This window comes from Anas platyrhynchos, chromosome 7 (assembly GCF_047663525.1).
Source record: "Anas platyrhynchos isolate ZD024472 breed Pekin duck chromosome 7, IASCAAS_PekinDuck_T2T, whole genome shotgun sequence".
Lineage (NCBI taxonomy): Eukaryota > Metazoa > Chordata > Aves > Anseriformes > Anatidae > Anas > Anas platyrhynchos.
In genome coordinates this window covers 10,480,288-10,507,283 of record NC_092593.1, presented here as the reverse complement: position 1 = coordinate 10,507,283, position 26,996 = coordinate 10,480,288, and the positions used below count along the sequence as shown (strand labels likewise).

Sequence of the window (26,996 nt, the reverse complement as noted above, 5' to 3'; positions counted from 1 at the left end):
TATGTGGACAGTCAAAAGAAGAGTTAAATGGACCATATGAGTTTCTCTTAAAACATTAATTTTCTTGTGTTGTCTTTAATTCCTTGATAATGAAATGTTCACAATAGCCACTGGGTATTACTGTATGAAAGATAAATTAGATCGTTCCCGTTAGATGTAAATCCTCTCCTAGACTTGTCATCAGGATATGATTACTGTAAATTTCTCTATACATGTGAAATGCCAGTCCCTGAAAACATTTCCTGTTGGAAAACAAGAGGTTTTCAGAGTCTTTTCATTTAAACACTGTCAAGTTGATGGCTATGGAAATTCTTTTTAAATGAATGATTAAGGACTGTATCTAAAGTTTGAAAATTGCTTTTCCTCCCCTGAATAAGTTTAATTCTGTGATATCAATGAGACTTGCAGATGCTCAGCGCTTTTCACAATGAAGCTGTGCAAGATTATAGGAGTATGGCTGAGCGGGTAAAATGGCTCAGTTTTATGGCTGCCTTGATGTCTGCAACACCTTAAAACCATAGGTATGTGGTAGGCTTCTCTTTAAGGCAGAGGTGAGAGCATTTCTGCAGACTTTTAGTGAGAGCTGGGCACCAGAGCCCTGTCCCATTTCCAGCTGGAGGCTCTGCAACTGCGTAAGCCATGAGACAGGGCAGCACTTTTAAAGACTTATCAACCTTTCCCATAATAATATGCATGAAATGAATCTCTCTTTTAAAGTTTCTTTTTTTTTTTTTCTTTTTTTCCTCCTGTGATTTAATATTTCTGATTTAGAGCATGCATGCAAACGTCTGAAGTCTTACGTAAGTTAATTCCATCATCAGCCCTTGCGACAATCATGCAGTATATAGTCTGTGAGTCATGCATGGAGCACATACTCAGTTGAGACACAGCATTCCAACTCTCCTTTTTTATATAAACTATTGCCACTATTTTAAGTACTTAAAAACATGAGATGCTTAATAACTGTGAGATCTGACTTTTTTTTTAAGAAATGTATTTGAAACTCTTTTTGTCCAATTACTCCAAAAATCACCCATTAATAGTAGAGAGGAAAAGCTGATCACCTTGTGACTCGCTTGTCTGTCTTCATTTTGGACTGCCATGCCCTAAGTTAATTCCATCTCAAGGTCAGCATGATTCCAGCTGAAGTTGATCCATATCACCCTTAACCACAGGAAATGTGATGTCACCTTTGTGTGAAACTAATTCTTTTAGGTCCAGGGTTAATATGTATTTTGCTTTAATTTGTCCTTTGTGTCTTAGATACTGGGAACCAAGGCATCTGCAGGAAATTGTGTATGTCTGTCTCCCAAGAGAGAGACGCGGTATCTAAATATCACAAAGTCTGCAGTAGAGCAGAAGGTACACTAACGTGACTCATCACTTGTTGCCATAGATTTTCCAGCCGATGATGAGAAAGATCTTTAAAATGTAATTCAGTTAAATGTTGTGAAGAACTTTTCCAGTAAGCCGCAGATAATGGCAAGAATTAGATTTGCAGAAATATAAAGGGCTACGCTTCTGTCCTCACTGTTAATTCACATTAAGTTTGAAGTGGATTGAAAGATTCATGTTTAAGAAATATGGAAAGCTAAGTATTTCTCTTGCTATTTCACACATTAAATTAAGGACATTTTTAAAGATACACTTTTGAATGCTAACTAGCAAGACAGGGTATAAAACAGAAAGCCATCATGTAATCTGAATTTTCACTATATATCCTGCAAAGAAGCTGACAATGAATATTTATCTAAACGAGTGTTTTCAAACCTTTCATTTTACAGTTTATATTTGTTTTGGTCTTATTTGAATAAATATAATGTTTTGCAATAGCTGTAACTAGTATCTCTAGGCGCATAACATTTGAGACAGATCTGCAATTCAGTGCAGCAATACTCAATGGCAGAAAAATTATTAGTGTTACTGGGAGCTAAATTACGGCTTTGATTTCACCAATACCACATCGTACCTGTGAATTCTAAAATGCGGAACAAAATTAAAGGTTCACTTTAATTTTTATGAAAAGGACATAGATTATCTTTAAATTGAGAAATGTCATTATATTTGTTTAGCATCTACTGTATATATGGCAACACTGAAGTTACAAGTGTTCAGAAGACAAAACATGAACAATGCATTAGACCACTTATAGAAGCACAAGATAATAATGATTATTAATACAATTGTTACATGCAAGAATTGAAGGGGGAGTTCTTTGCTTTGTCTGGAACACAAGTGAGGAGGAAAAACTACTAATTTCTGCTTTATGACAACCTTTATGTTATATTCTGGTACTCCTACACATTACATCTAGCAGTGTGCATCCCTTTCTCTCCAGTACAGCATCTCCCCGCTCCACATCTGGCTCCAGGCAGTCTCCCAAGCTGCCCCCTCCATGCATTGCAGCTGCTCTGTTTGTGAGCATGGGTCTGGCTCGCAGCTTTCCATCAGAGCAACCTTTAACGCTTGCCTTAGGTGCACAGCTTTCTCCTGGCTGTGTGAAGGACACGGAGACGTCCTGCATGGCTGCTTGCAAAATGGGAACCCATCACTGAGGCCAGCTGAGGAGCAGGAGCAGCGTGCCCATGTAAAAATCTATGTGTGTGCCAGAACAGTCCTCAGTTATATCATTTTGCATCTCATCTAGTCCATGTAGGCTCTAATCTTGTCATAAGCCCCTGTTATGAAGGGAGGCTGCTGGAGATGTGCGGTGGCTGGGATCGGAGCTTGGCATGGGACACGGCGCTGCAGAGGTCTCAGGGAAGGTTAGCTTCCTCACACACACCTCATGTAATTGTTACCTGCAAGAAAATACAGTGAGGGTCTCAGTTCTGTCTATTCCCATCTGTGCATGTAAATGCACAAACCGGAGCCAATCCAGTTGCACTTAGGAATGGTTTTGTTTTCCTGAATATCTCATGGAAATTAGTGGGGATTTCAGCTGGATAAATGGTGTGATTTGGGCCCCAGTTTACAACCGATGCATGCCTTGGGCTCAGTGGTGCCCAATGCTCAGTCAATACCCAAACTGAACGGCGCAGAGCCAAGCCTGGCAATGACAGCAGGCAATGGATGTGCCCCAGGACGTACCTGAGCTCACGCAGCTCCCTGCAGCGAGGCTGCTGGCTCTGGTTGTCGTAAGCGTGCAGACATGCAGAGGTCTGTTTGTGTGGTAGCTTTTGATTCATTCCTCTATACACAGAGTGAAAAAGCAAAGCAGTAAGAGCTGTTCAGGAGCTTATTTATGTGCGTGTTCTGTCATTTATCTGCATGTCCGTGTCTGCACCGTACTGGTTATGGATGGATGGGTGTCAGCCAGGGGCGTGCTGCTGAATGCAGCTGGCCAGGAGGAGGCAGAGTGCCAGAAGCAGCTTCTGAGGAAAGGGGCTTTGCTACCTTTCTAACTCCCAGATTAATTTTTCTTTATTATAATTATGCGTGTGCAAGGCATTGCAAGCAGAGCCATTGACACAAATACTAATTTCCAAAATGTGGAGTGTGGCAAAAGAGCATGGCAAAAGAGGGGCAGCAGGAAAAGGCATGGCCGCAATGTCTGGGAGGCAGGTCTGAGAATATTGCCCTCTCTTTGCTCATCTCCTTTTTTTTTTTTCTCATTTTTCCTACCATACAACCCCTAACAGGTTGATAATTGGGCTTTTGCTAAACAGCAGGTCACCCTGGTGCTCAGAGCAGGGGGTGGAGCTGGGTGTCCTCACTCTGTTTTGCCCAGTGCTGCTTGGAAGCATTTTGGGATGACCAGAATGACACCCCTGTGACACTGTGTGGGATTGTTTTGTTAAGTATTGAAATAAATTTTACTATGGACTCTTAATAAGTGACTGATTGAACTCAGCATAGCTTTGTTTCATATATAGTTGCTTTTAAGAAGAGATACAAAGGTGAAGATACACTTGATTTTTGAGTATGTGCCTTGATCCTTGTCAGAAGTTGCCAGAATATATGCGAAGACAGCGATAATGAAGCAGTGAGAGGAACTGGTAGGAAACTTCAGGTCCCGATGTATTTGCTAGGATAGATGATAGCGGTTATTCCAGATGAGTTAACACATCTGACACATGCAGAGAATGAAGAAGGTCTTTATTTGTGACTGCCGAGTGTCTGTAATAACATTAGAATGAGATTTCCCCACCTCTGCAATAGAGCCCAGGAATGTTTTTCTCTCCTTGCTATAACTCCTTGTCTTCAGCCACCGTGAGTCCCACGTGAGCCCCACGTGTCTACGTATGTCAGATGCCTGCAACCAGCACTTCTACTGTGTGTTCTGCTTGGTTTGTATTCCTAAAAAACATCAAGAAGTGATTCAGAAATTATAATTACCTGGTAATGTCAGAAATTGATTAATTAAATGCTCCAGTGTTTACCCTGCATCGTTATGACTGCTAACATTTCTGGGCAATTTCTTACAGCATCAGTGTCTTTGCTGTGAGAAGTTTATTAATGGAAATTGGATTTGACATAAACAAGACTACAGCTAATTACTTCACGTACATATACACATTCTGAGCCCATAAAATCTGCACATCTTCTTGCACTCAGTTTTTTTTTTTACTCTGAATGTCTGTTTTTAAGTTCCTACTGCCCTAAATAACATCGAGGCCTTTCCATAGGTGGAATTTCTGAGACACAAGCTTTTCTGTCACTCCGACACCTTCTTAACTTGCACACAGCCATTAATAACCTCAAACAACCAGGAGCTGTCAGGTACCACTCCACTAAGCCTCTTCATCTCTTGGCTTTGCATTTCTCTGTGCAGAGGGGTTCCACACTGCCTGAGGACAAGAGCTTCCCGTACTCGAGGAAATGGGGAGAGCAGCCTCCGAGCCTGCCCAGGAGATGTGGGCAGGGCACAGTGGTGCAACCTGCTCATCCCCATCTCTTCCTTCCCTGAAAAAGGCCTGCTTGTCCCACCTCCCCCCTAAAATCCTTGCCTGCTGCAAATGTTGATTTTTTTTTTTTTTTAAGCTTTCAAAGCTCAAAGAGCTCTCAGCTCTTGGCGAGGGTGAGCCCAGCCCACAGGGCCGCCTTGTGCACCTTCATCACCCACCTCTGCTGCATCTCATGCTCCCTGCCTGCTGGCCAGGAGCAGGCCCTGTGCAGTCCTCTTGAATGCAGTCACAAGGAACTACACTCCAGAAGAGATGTGTATCAAAGGAGGTTGAGGGATTACCCCAAACACAAATCAAGCGCATCCACTTCTCTTTTGGAAGCACCCCTGGTGATGCTGTAGGACACAAAGCTGTACAATCTTGGGGTTTGTTCCTGCAGTAGTGATGTGTACCTCTGACGTATTGCTCACTAGAGCTGTTAACTGGTGTTAAAAGCTCTGTGACTTGGAGGATGTCTAATAAATTCACATTTTTCTGGTATGATATTATCCTTTCCTATTTCACGATAATTACAGTAAATTCCAGTTAATGCTTTGTATTTGCTTTGGCTGATTTGTTTTCTTTCAAGGAAAGAAAAACAACCAAAAATAGCGTGGATTTGTCTGTTGGACAAAATGTCTGGTTTCTTATACAGCCAAACAGAAGAATTAGCTCAATATTGAGTAGAAATGACAACACTTCTCATCCCTATTATTTGCATATGTGCATAGAGCCTTTGGGGACAAAGGAATGATAAATTTTTTGGAGTCAAAGATATTTGGTAGAAAAAAAATCTGTCAGGTTCTAGACACATTCTCTGTACTTATTCCCATTCTCCTTTTTTCTGTTTTTAGTTAGCCCTCCCTCTTGTATTTCATCCATCTTCTTGGTTTCTGACTTCACTTCCCGCTATCTTATTTTATATCATATCTCATTTTGCAAAATATTCCATTCTGTCAAATAAGCACTTTTTTGTTAATGGATCCCGGTTTGAAATTGTCTGCCCAAGTGCCTATTTTCTGTAAAATATTATTTTCATCTATCTGTTTGATCTCAGGAATTTTTCCTACCACTCACCTACTTCATCTTGGGCTGTGTTTCATTGCCCTGAGAGAAGGAAGCTGCCATACTGCTTTATAAATTGGCATTTGCCCTTTAACACGGCTGTTTCTAAAACCGTTAAGTGCTTTGAAAATGAGGGGCCAGAGGATTACACTGACATGGGATGCAGCACAGTGGTGTTACCACTGCCAGAGATCTTCCAGGCCATGGGAAACTCGGGCAACAGCTGGACCTTCTGCATTATTTTTATCTTGATCTAAACGGCTTGGGTTGCAAGCACTGCGATGTCCAGGTGGTGCTGCAATGATTTCTGTGACCCCTGCTTAGCCATCTGGGTTTGGTGAGGGAAGTTTGGTGTTTCTTCAGGACCCTGAGAACAGTCCTGTCCTTACAGAAGGCAGCAGGTATTGCTGAGAAGGAAGGGGAGATACGTGCATCTCCTACAGGGGAGATGCAGCATTGTACTGCAATGTATTATGACAGGGTACTGCTCACTTGTAACAAAAAGGGCTGAATTCAGCAGAGCCGTGCTGATTCTGTCTGTCTGAAAACTGCTGTCCTATTTTTCTGTCTGAGTCTTTCATCAGGCTTCCCTTTGGGAAGCTGAAACTATTTTTTTGTCGTTCCATCTTCACTCCTTAGTGTCACAGGAGCTGGGGCGCTGGGACTCTTCCCTTCATTCTTCTTCCCTTCTCCCTTCATACATTGACTTAATGTAGATCTGCTTTAATGCAATTAACCTCAGTTAGGCCAACATTTGAGCTTTTTCTCTCCCAGTACCATTGCTATCCACCTACCTGTTAGGATCTATTGCCCCTGTCCAAGCCCACATATGTTGTATAAGTGACATGAGAAGTAACTCCCTGAGGGTGAGCAAACCAAACCAGGCAGCATCTGGAAGTCCAGGTGGTGCTGGAGGCTCCTGCCAAACCCATTGTTCACTTCCCAGCTGTGGTCTGCTAAGCTGGGGGAGAGCTCACTCGGAATACTGGTCCCAACATCTCTCGTGTATGTAACTGCCTGGGAATTGCATGTAGAAAGTGTCTTGTTGGAAAACAGAAGGTTTTGTATGAAAACGTAAAAATTACAGCATTCTCAGGTCTCACTGATCAGCAGAGCACCCACATTGATGTTCCAGAGCCTGTGCTTCTTTGGGGACAAACTGGCAAAAACCCAAATGCAGTGGGGCTCTGTGAGTCTGGGCATTGCTCCTGGGGGACGTATCATCCCTGCCTGCACGGGGTGCAGGATCTGTCCATTAGCTAACAAGCTTGAGCTATTTCAAGCTTTATTAAGCTCTGCTGTCCTCTGTGGTTGGTGACATTTAATAGGGTGCTGAGCAGAAACCAGGCAGCAGCAGGAGGAAAACCCAGCTGATTCCCATGAAAACAACTGGCTTCAGATGAGTCGGTAAATCAGTTTTAATCACTGCAGCTGAGATGTAATATGAACTGTTCACTGAGGCTTGAGTGATTTTAAACAATTAAGAAATTTGCTCAACACATTTATTAAAATAATCATTACTGTTTTTACCATAATGGTGTAATTCCACAGTATGTGCACAAGGGCTCTTGCCAGCCTTCGGCTCCATTGCAGACACTCTGAACATACACATTTTGTTTGATCATTAATAAAACTGACAATTAAAATAACATGTTGAAATCAGGTAGGCAAATAATAAATTAGCAATAATGGCAGCTTAAAAAGATCTGATTTGCTTAAGCTGCACAGTTCAGCTTTTGTTGCTGTTGAGCACTGACAGCGAGCAGACTGGCCAGGTGTGGTATTGAAGGAAGTGACAGAAAAATATCTAATGCAAAGAGGTTTTTATCTTTTTTAATATGTGATTTATTTTTAGTGCATAGCTGAGTAATGTTGTATAACAGACAGCTCACTCAAATCCTCAATTATAACGCTTTCAGACATGTGAAAAACACAGTCCAGACAAGAATATGTATATATATCCTCTCGGGCTGCTGGAAAAAAAGCCTCTTTTCCATCAAAGGTCTATGCGGCAGGATGATAACAAAAATAAATATTTTACAAAATGTACAATATTCTCTGAAGGCACCCTCCCTAGATCTAAAGCCTTACCCCAGGGCACCCTTCCAAGATCCTTCAAAGCTGACTTGTGTCTCCGCATTGGTGCAACAGCTCCCGTCTCCCCCTCGCAGGTCAGTCGCATCCACTCTGTGCTTTGCTAACATCATTTCCTAATTGCAACAGTCTGCTTTGGGCTGCAGACAGCTTTGTTGTTGTTTGATTGCTAATAACCTTTCCCTGTGAAAACACGACTTCCCCCGTTGGGGCAGACGACCGGGGCTCCCCAAGGCAGCTCCGTGTCCCCAGGGCCGGCCGGCTCCAGACGCTCGCAGCAACTTGTCTGTGCTTTTACTGCCGTGTTCACTCCCTGTTTTTCTCAACCCCCTGGATAACAAACGCCTTCCCTTGTGAAGCCTGAACCCACACTGGTGTTTTCCTGTCTGGTTTCAGATGCAAATATCAGAGGAGGAACTGGGCGCTGTGGCATGAGGGCTGCGAGCTCAGTGTCCCAACCCCATCGGGAGCAGTGTTAGATGAGCCAAAAGGAGAACGGGACATTTGGGGCTCTGTGACATTTACCTCCCAGCCCTGCAGGAGGATGAGTGCTGGCCCAAACTATCCAAATTTCCCCATTTTCTGCAACTCGGGCACCTCAGCTGTGTGTCCAGGGTGTACTCTGGGAGCTGCTTCAGAGCAGGAGAGAGGTGGCAGATGGGGCAGCTGCCTTGTCCCCACACACGTGTGGGTTTAGGGGTAAGCATCGAGGGGCCAGATCCAGACTTGGGTGCCTCAGCCCCACAGCAGGACTTCCTACCACCCACTGCCCACTGCTCGTGGGCACACCCTGAACTTTGAGCACAAGTGGCCCTATTGAATTAAGTATGTAATCAAGTGATTTGCTGGATCAGCGACTGTATCCTTAATCCTTTTCACATATTGCTAAGCTCATTAAACTCTCTTTGATACCAAGCTGTGCAAGTTCCTTACGAGAGGCAGAGAATACGCGTTATTTCCTTAGCCTGAATTTGTAACCTTCCAGCGAGGGAACCCAGTGTTAGGAGCCTGAGGTTGCCCCTGGGTTTGCTCTGTAGCAGTGGATGGGAAAATGCTCCGGGTGCTGCATAATTGTTGATCCCCTGCCCAGCACAACAGCACGCAGATGCCAGAACAAATACCCACCGAACCAACCCAAATACCGAGCGGTGCATCCCAGGCCTCTGTGGAGGCGCTTCATTTCCTTTCTCTTCCCTTTCTTCCTGACCAGCAGACTTTCCTGCCTTTTGTCCAGCTAACAAAGAAGGGGGAAAAAAAAAAAAGTAATTAAAGCATCACAAAGCTTGATATTTAGTCCTGTCAAAAAGCCTAAGTAGGTAGGCTCGTGCCTCAGCTCAGTGCAGTGACAATTTCGGTAAAGCGATTCTCTGATTCTCTCTAAATTTTTCTAAATTAGATGAGCCGTTAAGTGACATTTGCATCCCAGCTCCTCCTGGAAGCCTGAATCTACGCAGCTGCTAGGAAGATTTCCTACCCTAGTTAAGCACATTACAGAAGGTTTTTGCCTTAAAACGGCACAGTTATGTGCCATCACAGGAGGAGAGATGGAGCGGTGAAATCCTGGCTGGAAAGCTACCAACTTTGTTTTGCCACTGGGAAGATAGGGGGCGGGTTTCCCCCCTTTTGATTTGAGGGATATAAGAGAAAAGACTTGAGGCCAGGCCTCCTGCTGGTCCTGCAGGCTGGGGCAGCCGCCGGAGGTGGGAGTGGGCGCAGCATGGGGCCTTGCTCTGCTCCAGTGTGGCAGGGATCACAGAATCACAGAACCATTAGGGCTGGAAAAGGCCTCCAAGATCATCTGATCCGACCACCCCTCTAACACCAATGTCACCCACTAACCATGTCCCCAAGCACCACGTCCAACCTCTCCTTGAACACCCCCAGGCACAGTGACTCCACCACCTCCCTGGGCAACCCATCCCAATGTCTGACCGCTCTTTCTGAGCAGAAATGTCTCCTCATGTCCAACCTGAACCTCCCGTGGCACAACTTGAGGCCATTCCCTCTGGTCCTGTCACTAGTTACCCATGAGAACAGGCAGACTGGTTCCGCGGCCTGCAGAGTCACCGTGTGATACCAGCAGATTCACAACAGGCCTGTGTGTGGACTCTCCAGCTTCAGACAGCTTTGGAAACGTTGTCTTGCCCTTACAGAGACCTGCCTGTTCCCAGGTGCTGAGCACTCAGCCCTCCCACCCCTCAGGCTTTGTTAGGAACGTGCACACTTCTTGTGCAAACCTGGCACCACTGTGCTCCCCAGGCCTTCTCCACCATTTGGTGGGGCTGTTTTATCAGTAACTAGTAAAAGTACAGGTTTTGTCTCCCTCAGTGGTTCTTATCCCTGCTCCGTTATGGGATTTGTTTCTGTTTTCATATGGAAGAGGTATTTTTCTTAACTACATTTGGGTCTCTAGGATCCTTCTTTCAATAATGCAAACTCCTAAAGTCAGGTGCTTGTACCAGAAAATGACGCTTTGTGTAATTTTGCATATTTGAGTCAACCGTGCTGCCCAAACCCTACACGGTGCAAGCATGCACACAACATTGCTCCGAGGAAGCCTCAAAACATTTGTAATTCCTCTCTCGATGTGATCTGTTGGGAACTGAAAAGTGTTGGTACTTTACTAAGCTGCAGACTTTGTGAAAAAGTGTGGGTACTATGGCTTCTTTTTCCAGATTTTTGTTTTAATTGAACATGCCAAGTTATTTTAAACCACCAAGTTGCTTAAAATCTCAAAGCACTGCATGCTTCATGTAGACAAAATGATAATACTGGCTTCTGGTCCAGAATTTGCAGAATTTGGCTTATTGGGATGGCTGATAACAGAAAAGCACAGAAACCTGGCCTTGGGAACAGAGACCTGGCCTTAAGCAGATGGCTCGCTTTGGACACAGCTGGCACATTAAGGTGCTAGAGAGGTGCAGAAGAACGAAGGTGCTTCCAATCGTGGTATTTACATCAAATCACGACTGATTTTTTTACACTTTTGCAGATTGACAGCGTACATACTTCTGAGCTGCAGGTCTTCAAAGAGAAATAGAATATTCCTGATTTGCCACAGGAAAAACCTGATATGAGGGCAGGAATCATACAGTATAAACACATGGCTTTCTTTTTCCCCATTGTCTTCATTTTCTTCACCATATTTTTCAGAAAATTGCTTCAGAATGAGTTTTTTATATTATCATGATAGAATTATGCAGAAGAAAACTGCTGATCCTATCCTTGCCTGTGGGGCAAAGTGCACTGATGAATAAATCAGGAATATTGTTTAATATTACATTAAAAATATAAAGGTATTAATAATAATTTACAATAGGTACAATGTAGTAAAAAATAATAAGAAAAAAAAGCCTATTCTAAAGAACTTGGTTCTGCAACTAACCATCATTATACATATGTATGGCATAATTTTTCTAAACTGTGATGTGTGTGTGTTACAGAATGGCTTGACTTGTTTTGGCTTAGAAGAAGCTTGCTGCCTACTTTACGTGGTGTACTCCGTGTGAAACACAGCTCAGCTGATTAACAGGGAGAGCCACAGCCCGTGCTCGAGCCAGTGTCTGGTCTAACAGCACTGGTATAAAGGCTGTGTTATGAAGTTCATGGCATTTCCCAGTATTTACATTTTGAGTGTTTTCTGAGAGCAACATTACAAAATATGTCTACCTACAGCGGTTAGATTAAAATTCAAGCTTAGGGCAAGCACGGAGTTTAATGCAAAGTTTCACAATACGCGGAGGTTTTCAAGCAAGGCAGCCTTGTAGCAAACGGCAGCAGATGCATCGCACAACTCCCTGGGAGCAAGGTCCTGCTCTTGCTTTCTTCAGAAAACTCCTGCTCATGCCAGGAAATATTGCTGGGTACCTTTGGGGAGGATCCTTCTCAGTCAGACCAGCCTGTGGGCAGAAACATGGTGTGGAGGATCCTCCACCACTGGTAGCACCCACTGGCACCCAAAGGTGCAGGCACAGCTCCTGCAAGGGATGGCACAAGCCCCACACTACCTTGGCCCAGCTATCTTCTGCCTCGGGGCAGAGCTGTACCGCTCAGCAACGATGGGCACCCACTGAGTGTGCTTGTGTATATGCACAGGAAAATATTTGCCATTGATTGTATGTATCTTACGTCTTTCGCTACTTTATACAGAGTATTAAAAGTTTAATGAGATTTCAAGAAATATTGTATGACTGCCTCGTACTATTACCCAATCACTTAGAGCAGTTTCAGTCCCAAGAAATGAAAATGTACATTTCTATATAAATTATGATCATTAGAATCAGCTAACATTTATCTCCAGCCTGAGAAGACATGATGATGTACTGTCCCTGCGGTGGCTGTCTCATATTCCTGATTATAAAGATAAATGGCTAAGAAGAACCAGCTGCTTTGTAATGAAAAAACATATTTGTACACAGAATAAATAATAATACGAGTGAAACAACCCCTAATACAAACAGGAACCCCACAAAGTGGTTTTGTGATAAGTCCAAAGCTATAAAATCGGAGCTATAAAACTGGAACTTTTGTCTCCAGGAGCTGTAGATGGATTCTTTCCCGGATAGCACTCCGGTACTTGTTATTTGCTGAAGTATGAGGTTGGAAACATATATATGTTTTTGAGCTATTTCAAGAGAGTTACGTTACTACTGATAGGTTTTCAGAATTATAGTAATGTTGCTGTATTGTTACCAATGTCATATGAATATATCATGCTATATGACACGTTATTCTGTGGGCTCATTCTGAAATATTTTTATATATATAGCACTCAAGTTGCCTTCTTCCTGGAAATTAAGTGGTGTATTTCTATTACTGAAATATTTCTCTGATGATCATCTCTTTACATTGAGTTTAAAAAATAGGCTTCAATTTAAAAAGTACAAATTGTTCATCTGATCATGATTATTTATCAGAAGTTTGGTCTAGACACAAATACAGTATCTTTCATATAGCTGATATTGCAAGTTAGAGCATCTGCAAAAGTTGAACTGGGAAATGATATAGGAGTTGAATTATAGCTCCATTTTCAAATAGGGTACATAGTATAATATTTTTCATACCAGGCACGAAATAAATATTTGAGTCAAATATTCAGCTCGCTTTGATATATACCTGAAGTAAACAAAATGTACACCAAAATAATGACAGCACCAAAACACTGATGAAAAGTTATTTTTCAGTCCAAATCCAAGGTATATAATTCTGGGCTTAGAATATGGATACGTATTTATATGTACTCTAATTCATTTGAGCTGCTTGCAGATCCTCACTGCCTTTCATCTTCCCCTCGCATAATCACTGAGGAGTGTGTTGGGCTACTACCTTACTCATTTGGAATGAATAGAAATTTGATTTTAATCTAGATTTTTCATCACTGGGACTTGTATGTATGTGGGATAACCTTGGGTGCAAAATGAAGGTGGACTCCACAAACTATCACTGTGTCTTTCACTCAAACATTTACAAATGCTTTGAACATTGAAGAAATAACTTCTGCTCTTTTTTCTTTTAGGAATATATGGACTCAAACAAATACATAGAGCATCTAGTGACTCAGCTGGAGGAACAACGCTGGAATTTATGGAGGCAAGTACAATAGATATACATCTTTATTTATGTTGTTCTGTTGGAAGAAATACTCCACTCCATAGTTCTTGATTTCAAATAAATGGTTGGGTATTGAGTTTCTGCACTTTTAGTGCTTTGCGGACTGTCCTTACCGAATCTTACCTAAATGAAATAACTCAGTAAGGCATCACACACCAGTTGAACTTTGATACTCAGGGCAGTTAAATACATGCACAGTTTTCCCGTCCTATTTTCAAAGCAGTGGATGCTAACTCTATTTCAAATTCTTTTAACTGGACTGAATTTAATAAATGCTTTGATATTCTTGAGTATAAGCGTTTTGGCACAAAACCCAGCATAACAGCATTTTAGATAGCGTAACAGAATTTGAGAGTTTCAAAACTGAAATAAACAAGATTTAAAATTTTTGCAGTACTTTTGATAGTCCAGAATTTTCTCTTTCTCCTATGTTCATATTGCTCAGTGCAGGTTGCCCAGATTTAACTCTGATTTAAGCAAAGCAGCAATTTAGACGTTTAGATGTAGAGCTTAGGGATATGTTTTAGTGGGGACTGTTAGTGTTAGGTTAGAGGTTGGACTCGATGATCTTGAGGTCTCTTCCAACCTAGAAATTCTGTGATTCTGTGAATTTCCACATGCTAATGTAAAACTAGCGGTCATTTCTACTCAGCAAATGTGATAACTGCACCAGCACTTCTGAAGATCTCCTCAAAATTTGTGTTCCTCTGGTATGATGGCTATAGGGCCCTGCAAATCTCTGGGCATTTGTCTGATCTAGTAAATGTCATTTACTCACAGGGGTAGGTTGTCCGCTCTCTTGCAAAAAGGTGCTTCCCTCATTGCAGACACAGTTTCCTCTTTACAACAACCACTTTATTACATAATTTACTTCAGTAGTTTTGCTGCTGTTTTACTGTTGATGTCTTCATTGGATAGGACAAACTTTTGTGTATTGTTTGCATCTTCACAAAATTTATCAAGTGACATCTCTAACTGTGACACATTGGTGCAAATACTGAAGATTTTTTAGGTATTTCTGCAGTACTGCTCTCCAGCTGTATTTCAGGGCTGTTCTGGTGTAAAATGATAAAGATAGCTGAGAAACTACCTAATCTTGGAAAGCCACAGAAGTCTCTTGCTCTTAATGAGTTAATTATCTCTTGATCACTTTTAAATTAATTCTTCCAGAATTTTATTATATATAGAGTTGTTATCAAGTTGGTATAAAGAGATCTGTATGACAGCACTTCGCAGAATTTCCTTGTACTTATATTTACTTAAGTATGCAGTATCTCAGTTTTAACTGCTCAGTATCTCATATTTTTATAGTTAATAGCTAGATTCATATCTGGAATAACTTTTAATACAGAGGAAATGGAATAATACCAGTGATGAAACTAATTCAACATTCTCAATTCCTATATTTTTAAATGCAATATTTGATTTAACTTTTTTTTTCTAAAGGCACAGAAGAGATGACAATCTCTATTAATACATATTCAACTGTAAATTAATCTTTATAGATTAATTTAGTCTTTGTAGACTAAAACCTGATTCTCCTTAGTTCTGATCAAGGGGAGACGTAATGATCTGTCTGATTTTTCAGTTGAATGCCTCTCATGCACAGAAGAAGTAGCTTTGCACATCACAGTACTAGTTAGCATGCATCTCACAAACTTCCTGTCCTGAAGGATACGAAAGTAGTGTTACAGCATTTAAAGCATACGGCATTTGAGATATGGGCTTCATCTTTTTATAGGGAAAACTCTGAAAGTTTGTGTGTAATTTCTGCTTAAAAAAATACAGAAATAGTCAAAATAATTGATATAAAACCCATAACTTTACTTTTAAGATCACAGTATCTGGGAAATTGTGTTTGTCTGAATGAAGGTAGTAAGTGCAGAAGACAATGCAGTGGTTAAATATAAATGAAAAGTAAAAAAATGAAGAGATGAAAAAGTCTGAAAAGTGTCAGAGAGTGACTTCATTTTATTATGAACAGACATTCAGATGTGGGCTGAAAATTCAGTGTTTTTGGAAAACTCAAGACTAATTTTTGGTTTTAATGTTAATTTATGTTTAATGTTATTTTTATGGTGTGTTGGCACAAAAGGTTAAGACTTAAAATGAGCCCTAGAAGGTAAACCCTTCTGGTTTGCCAGCCGTCTTTGAACACTTCATTTCTCTCTTTTAAATCTGTAATATGTTTCATGTGAGGATTATGCTAATAGCTCACACAACGCAAGGGCAGGACTAGACTGTCTACAGGCAGACAGATGTCCTAATAAATCAGCATGGACCTCTTCTCAGACTTCATTATGCTCTTGATTTGTGACTACCACAGTTTTAACCTGGTGGGTCACTGGGCGCTGAACCTGACACTGACCGATAACCCCTACTTTACTCTAGGCGAGCTAATAAAAAGGGCAGACACAAATCCTCAGCGCTTAGCTCCTTCAGTGTTGCTTACAGCCGGACAGATTTATAGCAGCCGGGCTAAGACCGAGGAGACTAAAGCCGATGTCATGGTGCGCATATCAATTTTACATTTCCTTTACATTTCCACATGTACAATGGGACCCTAAAAGACATGCGGGGGCAAAAATTTCTTTTCATTTTAGAGGACTACTGTTTATACATGGCTTAAGCATCTGCTGTCAAACATTTATTGCTGTAATTGCAGTCCCCGGAGATCTGGCTGTGGTTAGCTCACGTTTTATAGCTTTCTGCTAAAGCAGGCCTTTAGCCCAGCTTTGGAGTTCCTGTTCTTAAAGACCTTCGCAACGAGCAGAGTTACCCCACTAGCACATGGACACGTGGGCTTTCTTAAGCTTTTCTGGCACTGAGGATCTTCCAATAATTATTTTCATCTGAAGAATGATGAATATGGCAGCATGCTTGAATGGTCAGTGGCTCCCCCCATTTCTCTAGCTTGTTAGAACAAAATAAACTTATTTGATGTGAGGCAAATTCAACTCCCCTTGCCAACATTTATCAGTGGAGTTACATGAATAACATGTATCAGTGTGTGAGCTTGAGCTAGAGCACTGCTTTACTTTAGATTTCTCTGCCCTATCGTGCCTGGAAATAACTTTAAATAGGACAGAAAGGGGTCATGGGCGAGGGGAGCTCCTGCAGTGGCATTTCTCACATACTCATTTAATGCTCGTTCTAATTCGGCTGACCTGTATTACTCTGTAGCATCCTTTAGGGCAAAATCACATGAAGAAACAATGTGAGAGGCAGAAATTTGCTCCTACAGTCTTTGCTAATTGACCTTGACAATAGATCATAATTTTTTATTCTTGACATTAAGGTCAATGACAGCAATTACTACTTCCCTTAACAGAAGGAAGAATTTCAGCACATCGAAATATGCAAGGGTCAGGTCCTGTTCTTAAGGACGTTCAGGGGAATTTTATTATTAGTGCTCCTGGAACCGGGACCAAACCTTCAGTCTGTCTTGGTGAAAGCGTTAGGATATACTGCATATAAAGCATGGCTGCTTTTCAGACATGACAATCATAAAACAAACCACGGAGCAACAACACCTTATTACCTTGTAAAAGGAAGGAAAAACACAGAGGGGGAGCACCACAAAATTTGCGAGGACCAGATGGCATCTCACCGATTTCGTGTTTTAAAAACAGAGTTTACTAAATAGATTTGCTCTACTTTCATCTCCAGCATTAGCGTGCTTCTATGCTCCTGGGTTTAATGCCTGTATACTAAAGAGGTGCCAAGCATTAAACAGGTTGCTTTTGCTGTAATCACAAACTTCCATTGGGAGACCATAATTGCTAACAAGCAAAATAGCTCTGCAAGAATTCTTAATGGTAAGCACAGATTAAAATAACAACTGTGATTAGCTTTAAACTGCTTGACTAGAAAAGGACTAATCTTGGGGGAATAAGTTGCATGGCAAACAAATGAAAACCCAATGTATGATATTACAGTAATGAAGGCTATGAAAAAAACCCAAATGCTACCCCAGCTCCATAAGGTCATGCTCTGCACAAATATCTTTTTCTCGTCAGGGGCTTAGTAACTTGGTCTGAGTGGAACTAAGGTCAAAGCAGCCAGATACTGGGGCTGCAACCCTGGTTTAACCCTTTCTGGAAGATTCTTAATAACAAATATTGCCTCTGGTCTATGATGCTAGCCTGAGTTACAGACTGCATGCAGAATCTTGCCAAAATGCTGTTGTAGCCCTTGACCAGCTGGGATTGGTTTGGTTGGTTTGATTTGTAAGAGCGAGAGGTTTCCTTCCCCTTTGCTTCTTGGTATTCAGTCCCCTGCCTTATCCCACCATCTTGCCAGTGGATAAAGCCAGGAAAGGTGTTTTGTGCTATTACCCATTAGCACCTACCTATCATCTCTTTGTCGGCGTTTTGGGTGGTTGTTGGTTAGTTTTGATTTTGTCACATCCCTAGAACACTGGAGAAATTAGCATGATGTTAAATTCGTGAAGTTCCCTCAAACACTGATGTATTTCTTTCAGGAAATCCTTCGAGTTAGGAGGTGAGGCTGGCAGGGGCAGAGCACAATTTAGTTTGGCACTTTGAAGTCATTCAGTCATCACAATTACTCAGATGTTTCCAACTAAAATTACAATATCATGTATTTGTCTCTCTGAAGCTGGGGCTTCTGATTTGTGCCTTTAATGTTTAAAAATAAAATAAATCACACATTATATGGCTGTGAAATACATAAGGCTGCATTTCCACCACAGATTAGTGTTTGAATATGCACATTAGGAGACTACCAATTAATAATGTATCTGATTTTTGGCCAAATGTGCTTTTCTTTAGACAAGTGTAAATTTGGATGGTTCAGTGAGCAGTGTGTGTGTAGCTACCAGGTCACAGAAAGCACTGCCATTGTATGAGCAGTGAATGAAAAAGACTCGCTTCCTTTGAATCCCTGCTACAATGCCTGTGTCACCCCATGGCTGGTAAAGATACTTTTCCATGACTGAGCTGGATGAGAGTAATGTGAATAACTGGGACATAGAAAAGCAGCCATTTTACTGTGATTGCCATTTAGCCATGCAAATCATATTTCTAATAGGATCCTAGAAAAGTAAGAGGTGGTAGGTTAAAGATCACATGTGAACCTTATGTAGCGCCTCAGTCCCCTCTAAATACTAACCTAACAAAGGGAAAAGGTTGGCTGGAAGCTAGAGCACTTGTTGCAAGTTGCAAGGAAAACTGTGTGTGTAAGGGAGCATAATTTAACTCCCTGTTCAGATCAAGACTGATCACTGCCTTTTGAACAAATATCAAGTCAAATAGATAGATGCCTTACTAAAGTTTACACCTGTTCAAAAGATTTTATCAGGTGCAGGAATCAGTCAAATAACACATTTGTCCACAACTGATTAAAGTTAATAGTCACTTTATGGGCAATCTGCCTGATCAATAAGTAAATCTGCTCTGACAGCAAGTCATTGTAACACCAACTGGGCCTGCTTTCGTGGACTATTTACTAAGATGGCTTAAAATAAGGACAAATTGATGTGCTGTGCTATATGAGAAACAGGACTTGGGATGGTTTCGGTATAATAAATTCATTAAATGTATTAATTCTGAAGAATGCATCTCAGCCCATTTTCTTTAATCGGAGAAAACTGCCATTAACACTGCCCATCAGTGCCGCGGGAGTCGGGGGTGAAGCGTCAAGCCTCAGTTCCTGAGGTCATTACAGAAAGGATCTGGAACCATCCGAATATAAAATCATCATGGTGTGAGCAAGTATCTCCATACCTATGATAAACTACCCGAATAGTAAGGCTGCAGACAAAAGGATGGAAAAACGTTCTTTAAAAAGTAACTCGGTGTGATCATGTTTATGAAATTAAATAAATTAACCAGAGTTAAAATGTTAATAACATTCTGTAATTAATTAGGGACTGGGTTATTTTTGCATAGATGTATGCTCGTCTTAATAGCAAGACTGCCTGAACCAGGAATTGATTTGTTTCTCTTAAATTAAAAAAAAAATAGAAGGCCTTGAGCAAAATATATTCTTTAGATATATTTGGTAGAATAAGGATCACAAATGTTCCCTACCAAGTTGAAAGGAAAAAGGAAAAAAAAAAACCTCCAGCGGGGAAGTATGCAGAAGGTCTATTTGACATATGGATGTTTGTTAAAAGCAAAATGCATGAACGGCCCAGAGTAAATTAGATCCTCATTTGTATGCTGGGAAATGAAATGTATAATCTTGGCACGGCTCTCTGTTTGTTTTACATTTCTATAAAAATGAACTCTTTTGTGTATGCAGATACACATATTACCTTGGTGGCTCTGTAGGTCAGGAAGAAACGGGATGCTCGGGGCTGCTGCTGTCTGACCCAGCCCAGCACCCTGCTCCAGCACGGGCACGTGGCCGTGCTCCAGTCCGAAAGTGCCGCCCTGCTCTGTGCTGTGAATCCAAGCAACAGATCAAAACACCCGACTGCAAGAAATGAATAGCAATTAGCTGTTTATCTCCAGTTTATCTCAGCCGTGTTTAAAAATCACACAGCTCCACGTGTAAAATTGTGTGTGGGCTGCTTTTATTATTTTGTACTGAATACAGCCTTCCGATCCCACTGGTGGCTAGACACAGCCACGCTTACCGTGTTGAATCATATTTAATTCCTCAGATAATTCCAATGATTTCACTGGAATTATTCACAGAGCAAGGGATAATTTGGACGCGTGACAGTGACATTGCCCTGAAGTCTTCTCGGTGACCCAACAGCAGCAGCATCTGCAGCGCTGTTTCCTATTTGGTAGAGGAAAACCCATGGATTTACATCGAGGTAACAACATGACAAGTTGTGTTGTTACAAAACCAGGATTTGAAAAGATATTTTAGAAAGGAGTGGTGCACAGACACAGGCTGTGAAGGAGGAACCTTGTCAAGAGGGTTTTCCAGGGGGTTTTGAGGGGTAGGCAGGCAGGCTTGAGCACAGAGAAATGGGCAATTTTTGAATCCATAATTTTTGAAGGAACGCCACATCACTGATGTATTTCACTAAAGTGTTTGGATAGCAGCACTGATGGCAGCGTTAGCCGAGGACCAGGAGGAGCTGCACATGAAGTCATGCGAGTCACGTTAGCAGCTCTCCCTGTAAATCAGTCCCACTTGTGGAAGCAAAGTTAAATAATCACGTTTAGCATTTCTACTTCATTCTGTAACACTCTACCGTTTTTATTTCTCCTAAATTACGTTAAAGCAAGGCTTTAAGATCCCACGTAAGAACAAGGCCTCATTGTTCCAGTCCTACACAAAGTGAGAAATGCTTTTCGTCCCCCAGCCCCAAGGATGAAACCAGAAATAACATAATTCCCTTCTTACAGAGGAAAGTAAAGTTGTGAATATACTAAGTGATGGAGCTTATAGAAGAGATCTGTGTCTAAGCCAGGAGCTGAGCCGAGTTGTTCAGTGCTCCAGTTTGGTGTCTGAATAATAAGATTGTGTTTCCCATGTCACGGTACTGCGTGTCAGCCTGCCGCTGCTGTCCAGGGAATGAAGTTCCTACAGCACTGCCTGAATCTTTAAAAGGTTTTGCTGCTTAAAGCAGTCTCGGTGACAACCTTATCCTGTGCTCTGCAAGAGAAGAGCATTTTCCTCTGTCTGCAGCTCGCAGCGTGGTGAGGTGTGGAAGAGGAGCCCTGTCTGAGGAAGCGTCCCCTCCAGCTCTTGTCTGTGGCCCCGCTCCACAGTACAGAAGTCCACTGCAAATGATCTTCATCAGGAGATGGGCATTCACGAGGGCAGAAGGAGAAAAGAGCCCTACCCTCTTCTCTTAAGAAAGTTTAGTTGAATGTACATTGATGTTGCTGCGCTGCTGCAAAGGATTTTTACTGCAGACAAAACCATGGATGTAGATGTGTCACATCCAGCTGGGCTCTTAAAGGACAAATACCGCAGGACACCTGGGCAACACCAATATTCCTGTGCCATCATCTCTTACTCTTCTCCAGCAGCCAAAGCGGGCCCTGGCCTGTCACTGCTACCTTTCTGCTGTCCCCCTGACACTCAGCGCCCTCCCTGAAGGGCGTTACCGCAGACGTGAAATTTAGATCACGTCACTACCTTCTGAAAGTCTCCTTTAATGCTGCAGGATTTGGCTGCCCTCCTGTTCGCACACATTGCACGGGACCCAGAGTGCACTTCTGTGAATGCTGCCCGCCTTCTCATATTAACAAATTAAATTTTTATTGCTTTATTTGTTAATAAGAGGGCATCGCTGTGACAGCAGCAGCCCGTGTTCTGGGATACGGCCCATCTGCAATTTTTTTTTTCTTTAATCAGGAATAAATTCCAACATATTCTGCTGTAGGGAAAATATCATGCATTACAGCATACGCCTGTATAAACATTATTGTAATGGGTTCCACTAGGGACAAGGTTTCAAATATAAGGCAGTATTCATTAGATATTAAAGACCCGAGCATATTTTTTCTTATTTAAATCAGCACAGCTCAGAATTTGCAAACTCTTGCTTATGTAGACATTCCCCAGAGATTTTGGAAAATGAATAAAACCTTGCAAAATACAGTCCTCATGGTTTCATTACCACCTGATTAGCTAAGCCGAGTCTAGAAAGTGTAACGTAAATATGCAAAAAAAAAAAAAAAACAGAAACCCCAGCTTAATTTCCAGCACAGCTTAGCAGCCAGGAGATACCAGCTTTGGCAGGATATTGCTGCAGTTTATGGAGCACCTCTGAGGATGGCAGAGGAATGACTGACCCTGTTTGCTTCCCTGTGCTGCCCGGAGAGGCTCATTCCCAGTCCTGGAGGAGGCTTGATGCTATCTTGATGCTACTCTCAAATTCTTCCCAGTTCAGGCACACTCATGGTAATGCCGTAATGAAACAAATACTGTTTTTCATTCACTCCAGTGGAAGCAGATTCTCAGTCCTCCACCAGGCAATTTGGGAGCCTTTTAAGCCCTTTTGAGCAGTAAGCACGTACAGCGTGGCTCCTGTTGGGCCGCCTGTATTTTTATGATCTTCCTCTTCCTGGCTGAGGAAGGGAGATCAAATGCAAAGGAAGGACCTATCTTCCTGCAAAGCCCGGGGAGAGATTGATCCAGAAACACAGATCAAAGCTGTAAGCACGCTGAATCTGTCTGCTCCTTTTCTCTACCAACACTGGTATAAACACTTGCAGAACTGGCTAAGTGCTGCTCTTCTGCCAGCGCTAGCAGTGGCAGGATTCCTTGCACTTCTCTGCTGCAGCGCAGAAACGTGCAAATGGCAGCACTCGTGCCTTTCTTCAGACGTTTCAAAATATGCACAGAATTCCCACGTGGGGTCTGAATTCTGAATTGCCATCGACTGAAAACTCACATGGGGTCGGACCGAGGCTGAACCCAACAGCCCGCAGCAGGAGCTGACAGCCAAGGAAGACAACCCAAGGCAGCAGCGGGACCACAGCTCTTCCCGTAGCCCTTCTCACCACGTTGGAAACCTGCTTCTTAAGGACTGGAGTGCTTGGGTGCTGCTCTGTGCAGTGATGCTTTATTTCAGCATGGGAAGCTCAGTGAGTGCCAGCTCTGTGGTTGCAGAGCTCAGGGTATAGGAGCTTCGCCTGGTGGGCTTCCCAGATCCACAGGTAATTGTCTCTGTAGCTGAACTGAAGCCCCCAAAAGCGCAGGGCTGTCTCAGGTCTTGATGAATAGTGTTTGGTGGTGGGTTGAAAGTGACACCAGCCATGTGATTTCTGCCCTACTCGTGTTTTATGGAGTTTTGGGACAGCGCGCGTTAAGTGCCAGTAACCTTTGGGTATAACGCCTGAAAATCTAGTAGTACAGTGCTTGTGTATAGCTTCAGTCCAACGTAAATCACCATCCAATACGGAGAAGTGAGTTAAACTTAATAACTATACCTTTCTGAAGGCTTTTTTCCCCCAAATTTCCAAATACGTTTTCTCCCTGAAGCGCAGACCCTCTTGAAGATGACGTGGTCATTGTGTATCACTGATGTCAAGGCACACACATTACTTCCAACCTGTCAATGCGTCTGCTCTTTCCCAAGTATCTCCTGTTTGGAAGATCTGCAGAAAGCAGCAGTAGGCAGAGGTAAATCACCTCTACATTTTCGCTACCCCAGTCGAGAAACAGAAGCCAGCTGAAAGAACTGTCTGTCCTGTCTTTCACAGTTGCTAGGTATCTCTGAGAAAACGATAAAATTCCTATACTGGGCAATTTCGGAATGTGCCAGCTGCCAGGTTTCTATATTTAAACGATGGCTACCATTAATGTATCCACTTCATTCTGGTGTTCTGAAATACGAGCCTTGCATTTCTAGTATCACCCCAAAGTACTGGTAAGCAAAGTCATGAATTTGGTTGGAGGACCAGTGTATTGTCTTAAAAATGCTAGATAAAACTGCACAAACCCAGGGTCAAGAAATAATTAACGATCTGGGTCATGTACGTACTGCTGGGTATGAAACTGAGATACAATTAATCTTAAAGAGACACAAAGAACAGTATCTCAGCTGTCAGGACCAGAAGCTCGATATGCATGAAAATATTTAAAAAATGTAATTATAGCTTCAAGTTGTAGATGAATACTGGTTCTTGTTAATTCTAAAACACTTCTAGTTATAGAATAGGAGACCAATTCCATTGTTATTGATTTCAGTGGATGTAAGCTCATGCCTGAAAATAATTAAAGAACTGACAATATTATTTTTTTCATTCTAGTAGTCCAGCTTATCTAGCATACCTGGTAAGATCACTCAGTGACCTAACACCTGCAGATTTCACTAGGAATTTGAAGAAACCAGAATTGCAGAAAGGTAGCTGTGGTATTTAAATAAATGCTTTCTGTTCAATAATTTACAGCTGACTGAGGGATTTGTTGACAAGACTAGAACTGTATTTTAAAATCTGCCGCATCAGGCTTAGGAAAGGCTCATCATTATGCCAGTGATTTTCTTGCACGTTGGATATTGGCTGCAGTTCAAGTTCCCCACCTTGGAGAAGGTGCAAAAGAACTGGAAAGGTTCAGAGGAGGGCAGAGAAGGGCAGAAGCACGAGATGATGGCTTTCATTTATGGCACTACCTGGACTCCTTGGTCTGAAGAAGCAGGAACTTAGGCAGGGGAGCGACAGATCCGAGAACGTGAGCTGCATGGAGAGGAGCAGGTTGTCTGCTGCTTCTTGCAATACACGAAATACACGGTATCAGATGAAACTAACAGGTGGCATGCCAAAAAACAAATGAAGAGATTTTTCATGCAGTAAGTAATCAGGCTTCAGAGCCCCTGCAACAGGATATTGAGGACTTTGAAGGTGTGCGTGGGTTCAGCTGGAGACTGGACTAAGTCACGGCAGAAAGCCAGTGAGAGGTACCACAGGCAGAGAGGGCAAGCTTGGCTCTGGAAGTCGCCGAGCTCCTGGATGGTGGGGGAGCAGAAAAGTACTTTGTCCTTCTCTGGACATTCAGTTTTTGCCACTGTCAGAGAGGTGATGCTGAGCTACACAGACGCTTCAGTCAGATCTGCTGCTGCTGCTGCGATGTTACCCAAGCCTCGGAAACATTTAGTGCTTGCAGTTTGAATCACTAATTATAAAGGAATCTGAACAGGTGATTTAGATTGATTGTGCAAGCAACAAGCATTACAATGTGATTACATTTTATTGGAATGTTGTTATTTCTACTTAAACACAACATTAACATATTTTAAACTCAGTAATTAAAACCTAGCTCTTAGGAGAGTTGCTCAAGGTGTTTCCCTGCACAACAAAGCAATTAAACACATCAATTGACATTACTCCAGTACTGTGTGACTGCTGCAGGATCCTGGTTTAAGGCGTGAGAATGAACGAGAAATCACAATCCATTTGGAGAACCCCAAACTGGCTGGATTTAAGGACTTTTTAGCTACCATTCTGCCTAGCTCCCTTCTCATGTTTCTTTGCAGTTCACTTTTGCAGTTTTGTAGTATTTCGAGCAGGAGTCATGACTAAATCATCGGCTCTGATTCTCAGGGGAGCACAGGCTTTATACTTCACGCAGTCGTACTGAATGAAACCCGGAGACTTTGGCTAGCCCAGGACTCGCCATCGGCCCTCAGAAAACAGCGGCTGCATCTCTCCGAGAGAGACAGAGGTGCCAGCACAGGCTGCTGTCCTGGAGAGGGCATTTTCTCGTTGGCAGATCCAAGCAATGCTGGAGGTTCCCGTTACACACTGCAGACAGGGATGCCCAACCTGGAAGCCTGCACAAAGCTAGCTGCTGGTCTACCCAACCCACAGCAGCCCGGCTGCAGGACCGCTCCTTGCCCTTGCGCTACTCCAGCCTGCCTCAGCTTTCCTCACCTCCCGAGGCCTCTACCTTGCCCTTTCACTAATTAAACCCGCAACTCACCAATTAACCCCCCAGTTCTCCCCGAGCTCCGTCCGTGTCCCCATGAGGCCCCCACACCCCGACCCAGCACCCCGCTACCCCTCAGCCTTTCCCCTGCGGGCCGCTCCCCGCGGCTCCCCCCGGTTCCGCGCCCCCCAACCCGGGGGGGGCTTCACCTCCCGCCCCGGGCCGCCCCCCCCCGCCGCGGGGAGCCCCCTCCGCCGCCGCCGAGCTGCCGGAGCCATTGAGCCGCGGCTGATGGCGGCAGATGGGCTGCAGCTGACAGCCCGCCGCTGCTGCTGCTGCTGCTGCTGCTGCTCCCGGGGACGGCCACGGGGACGGGGCACGGCCGCCCGGCGGGAGGAGCCGCCCCCGCGCCTTAAACGCACGGGGACCGAGCCGGGGGACGGGGACGCGGCCACGGCCACGGGCGGAGAGCGCCGTGAGGCAGCGGGGCGCGGGCTGCCCCCGCCAGGTAAGCGCCGGCCCCGCCGCTCCCCTCAGCCGCCCGCTTCCCCCTCGCCTGCCCCCGGCGGGGCGCGGCCGGAGGCGGGCCCCAGTCCCGGCCCCGGCACCTGCTCCCGCCCCGCTCCGCTCCCCGCTGCCGGGCAGCGCCGGGCCCAAACGGTCGGGGCCCGAGAGCCCCGGAGGGCCCGGCCCGGCCGCCCTCCCTCCCTCCTGCCCCGCTGCCCTCCCTCCCCGCTGCCTCCGCCCCGCCGGGCTTCCCCCCCAAGCCCGCCTCAGCGCGGCCCTGTTGCTCCCGAGGCAGCGGGTTTGCTTCTGGCAGGAGCGCCCGGGGTTGTTTTGGGGGTGGCTGTGTTTATTCATGTTTGCTCTGGGGTTTCTGCTCGGCTCCTCTGCACCCATGGAAAAAGGCGGTGGTGCTGTGGGGAAGGAGGGTGCCCCAAAATGAGCTGGAGCCATGGGGTGGAAGGGAAGGCAGTGTGGGGTCACCCAGCGCTGGTTGTCACTGGGTTGGCTTTACGTGGGTGTTGGATCCCC

The 26,996-nt window shown here is 43.6% G+C and overlaps 1 protein-coding gene across 25 annotated transcripts in view; it reads left to right on the top strand.

The window, feature by feature from the left end:
- NCKAP5 (NCK associated protein 5) overlaps nucleotides 1-26,996 on the top strand; it is a 435,119-nt gene that overhangs the window by 173,652 nt on the left and 234,471 nt on the right. For 20 of the 25 annotated variants that reach the window (XM_072040698.1, XM_072040699.1, XM_038182175.2 and 17 more), the window contains one exon: nucleotides 13,561-13,634. In XM_072040698.1, the coding sequence (XP_071896799.1) occupies nucleotides 13,561-13,634 (74 nt within the window). Of the gene's footprint in view, nucleotides 1-13,560; nucleotides 13,635-26,199; nucleotides 26,470-26,996 lie in introns of those variants that run through there. The other 5 variants (XM_038182188.2, XM_038182189.2, XM_038182183.2 and 2 more) reach the window with 2 other exon arrangements.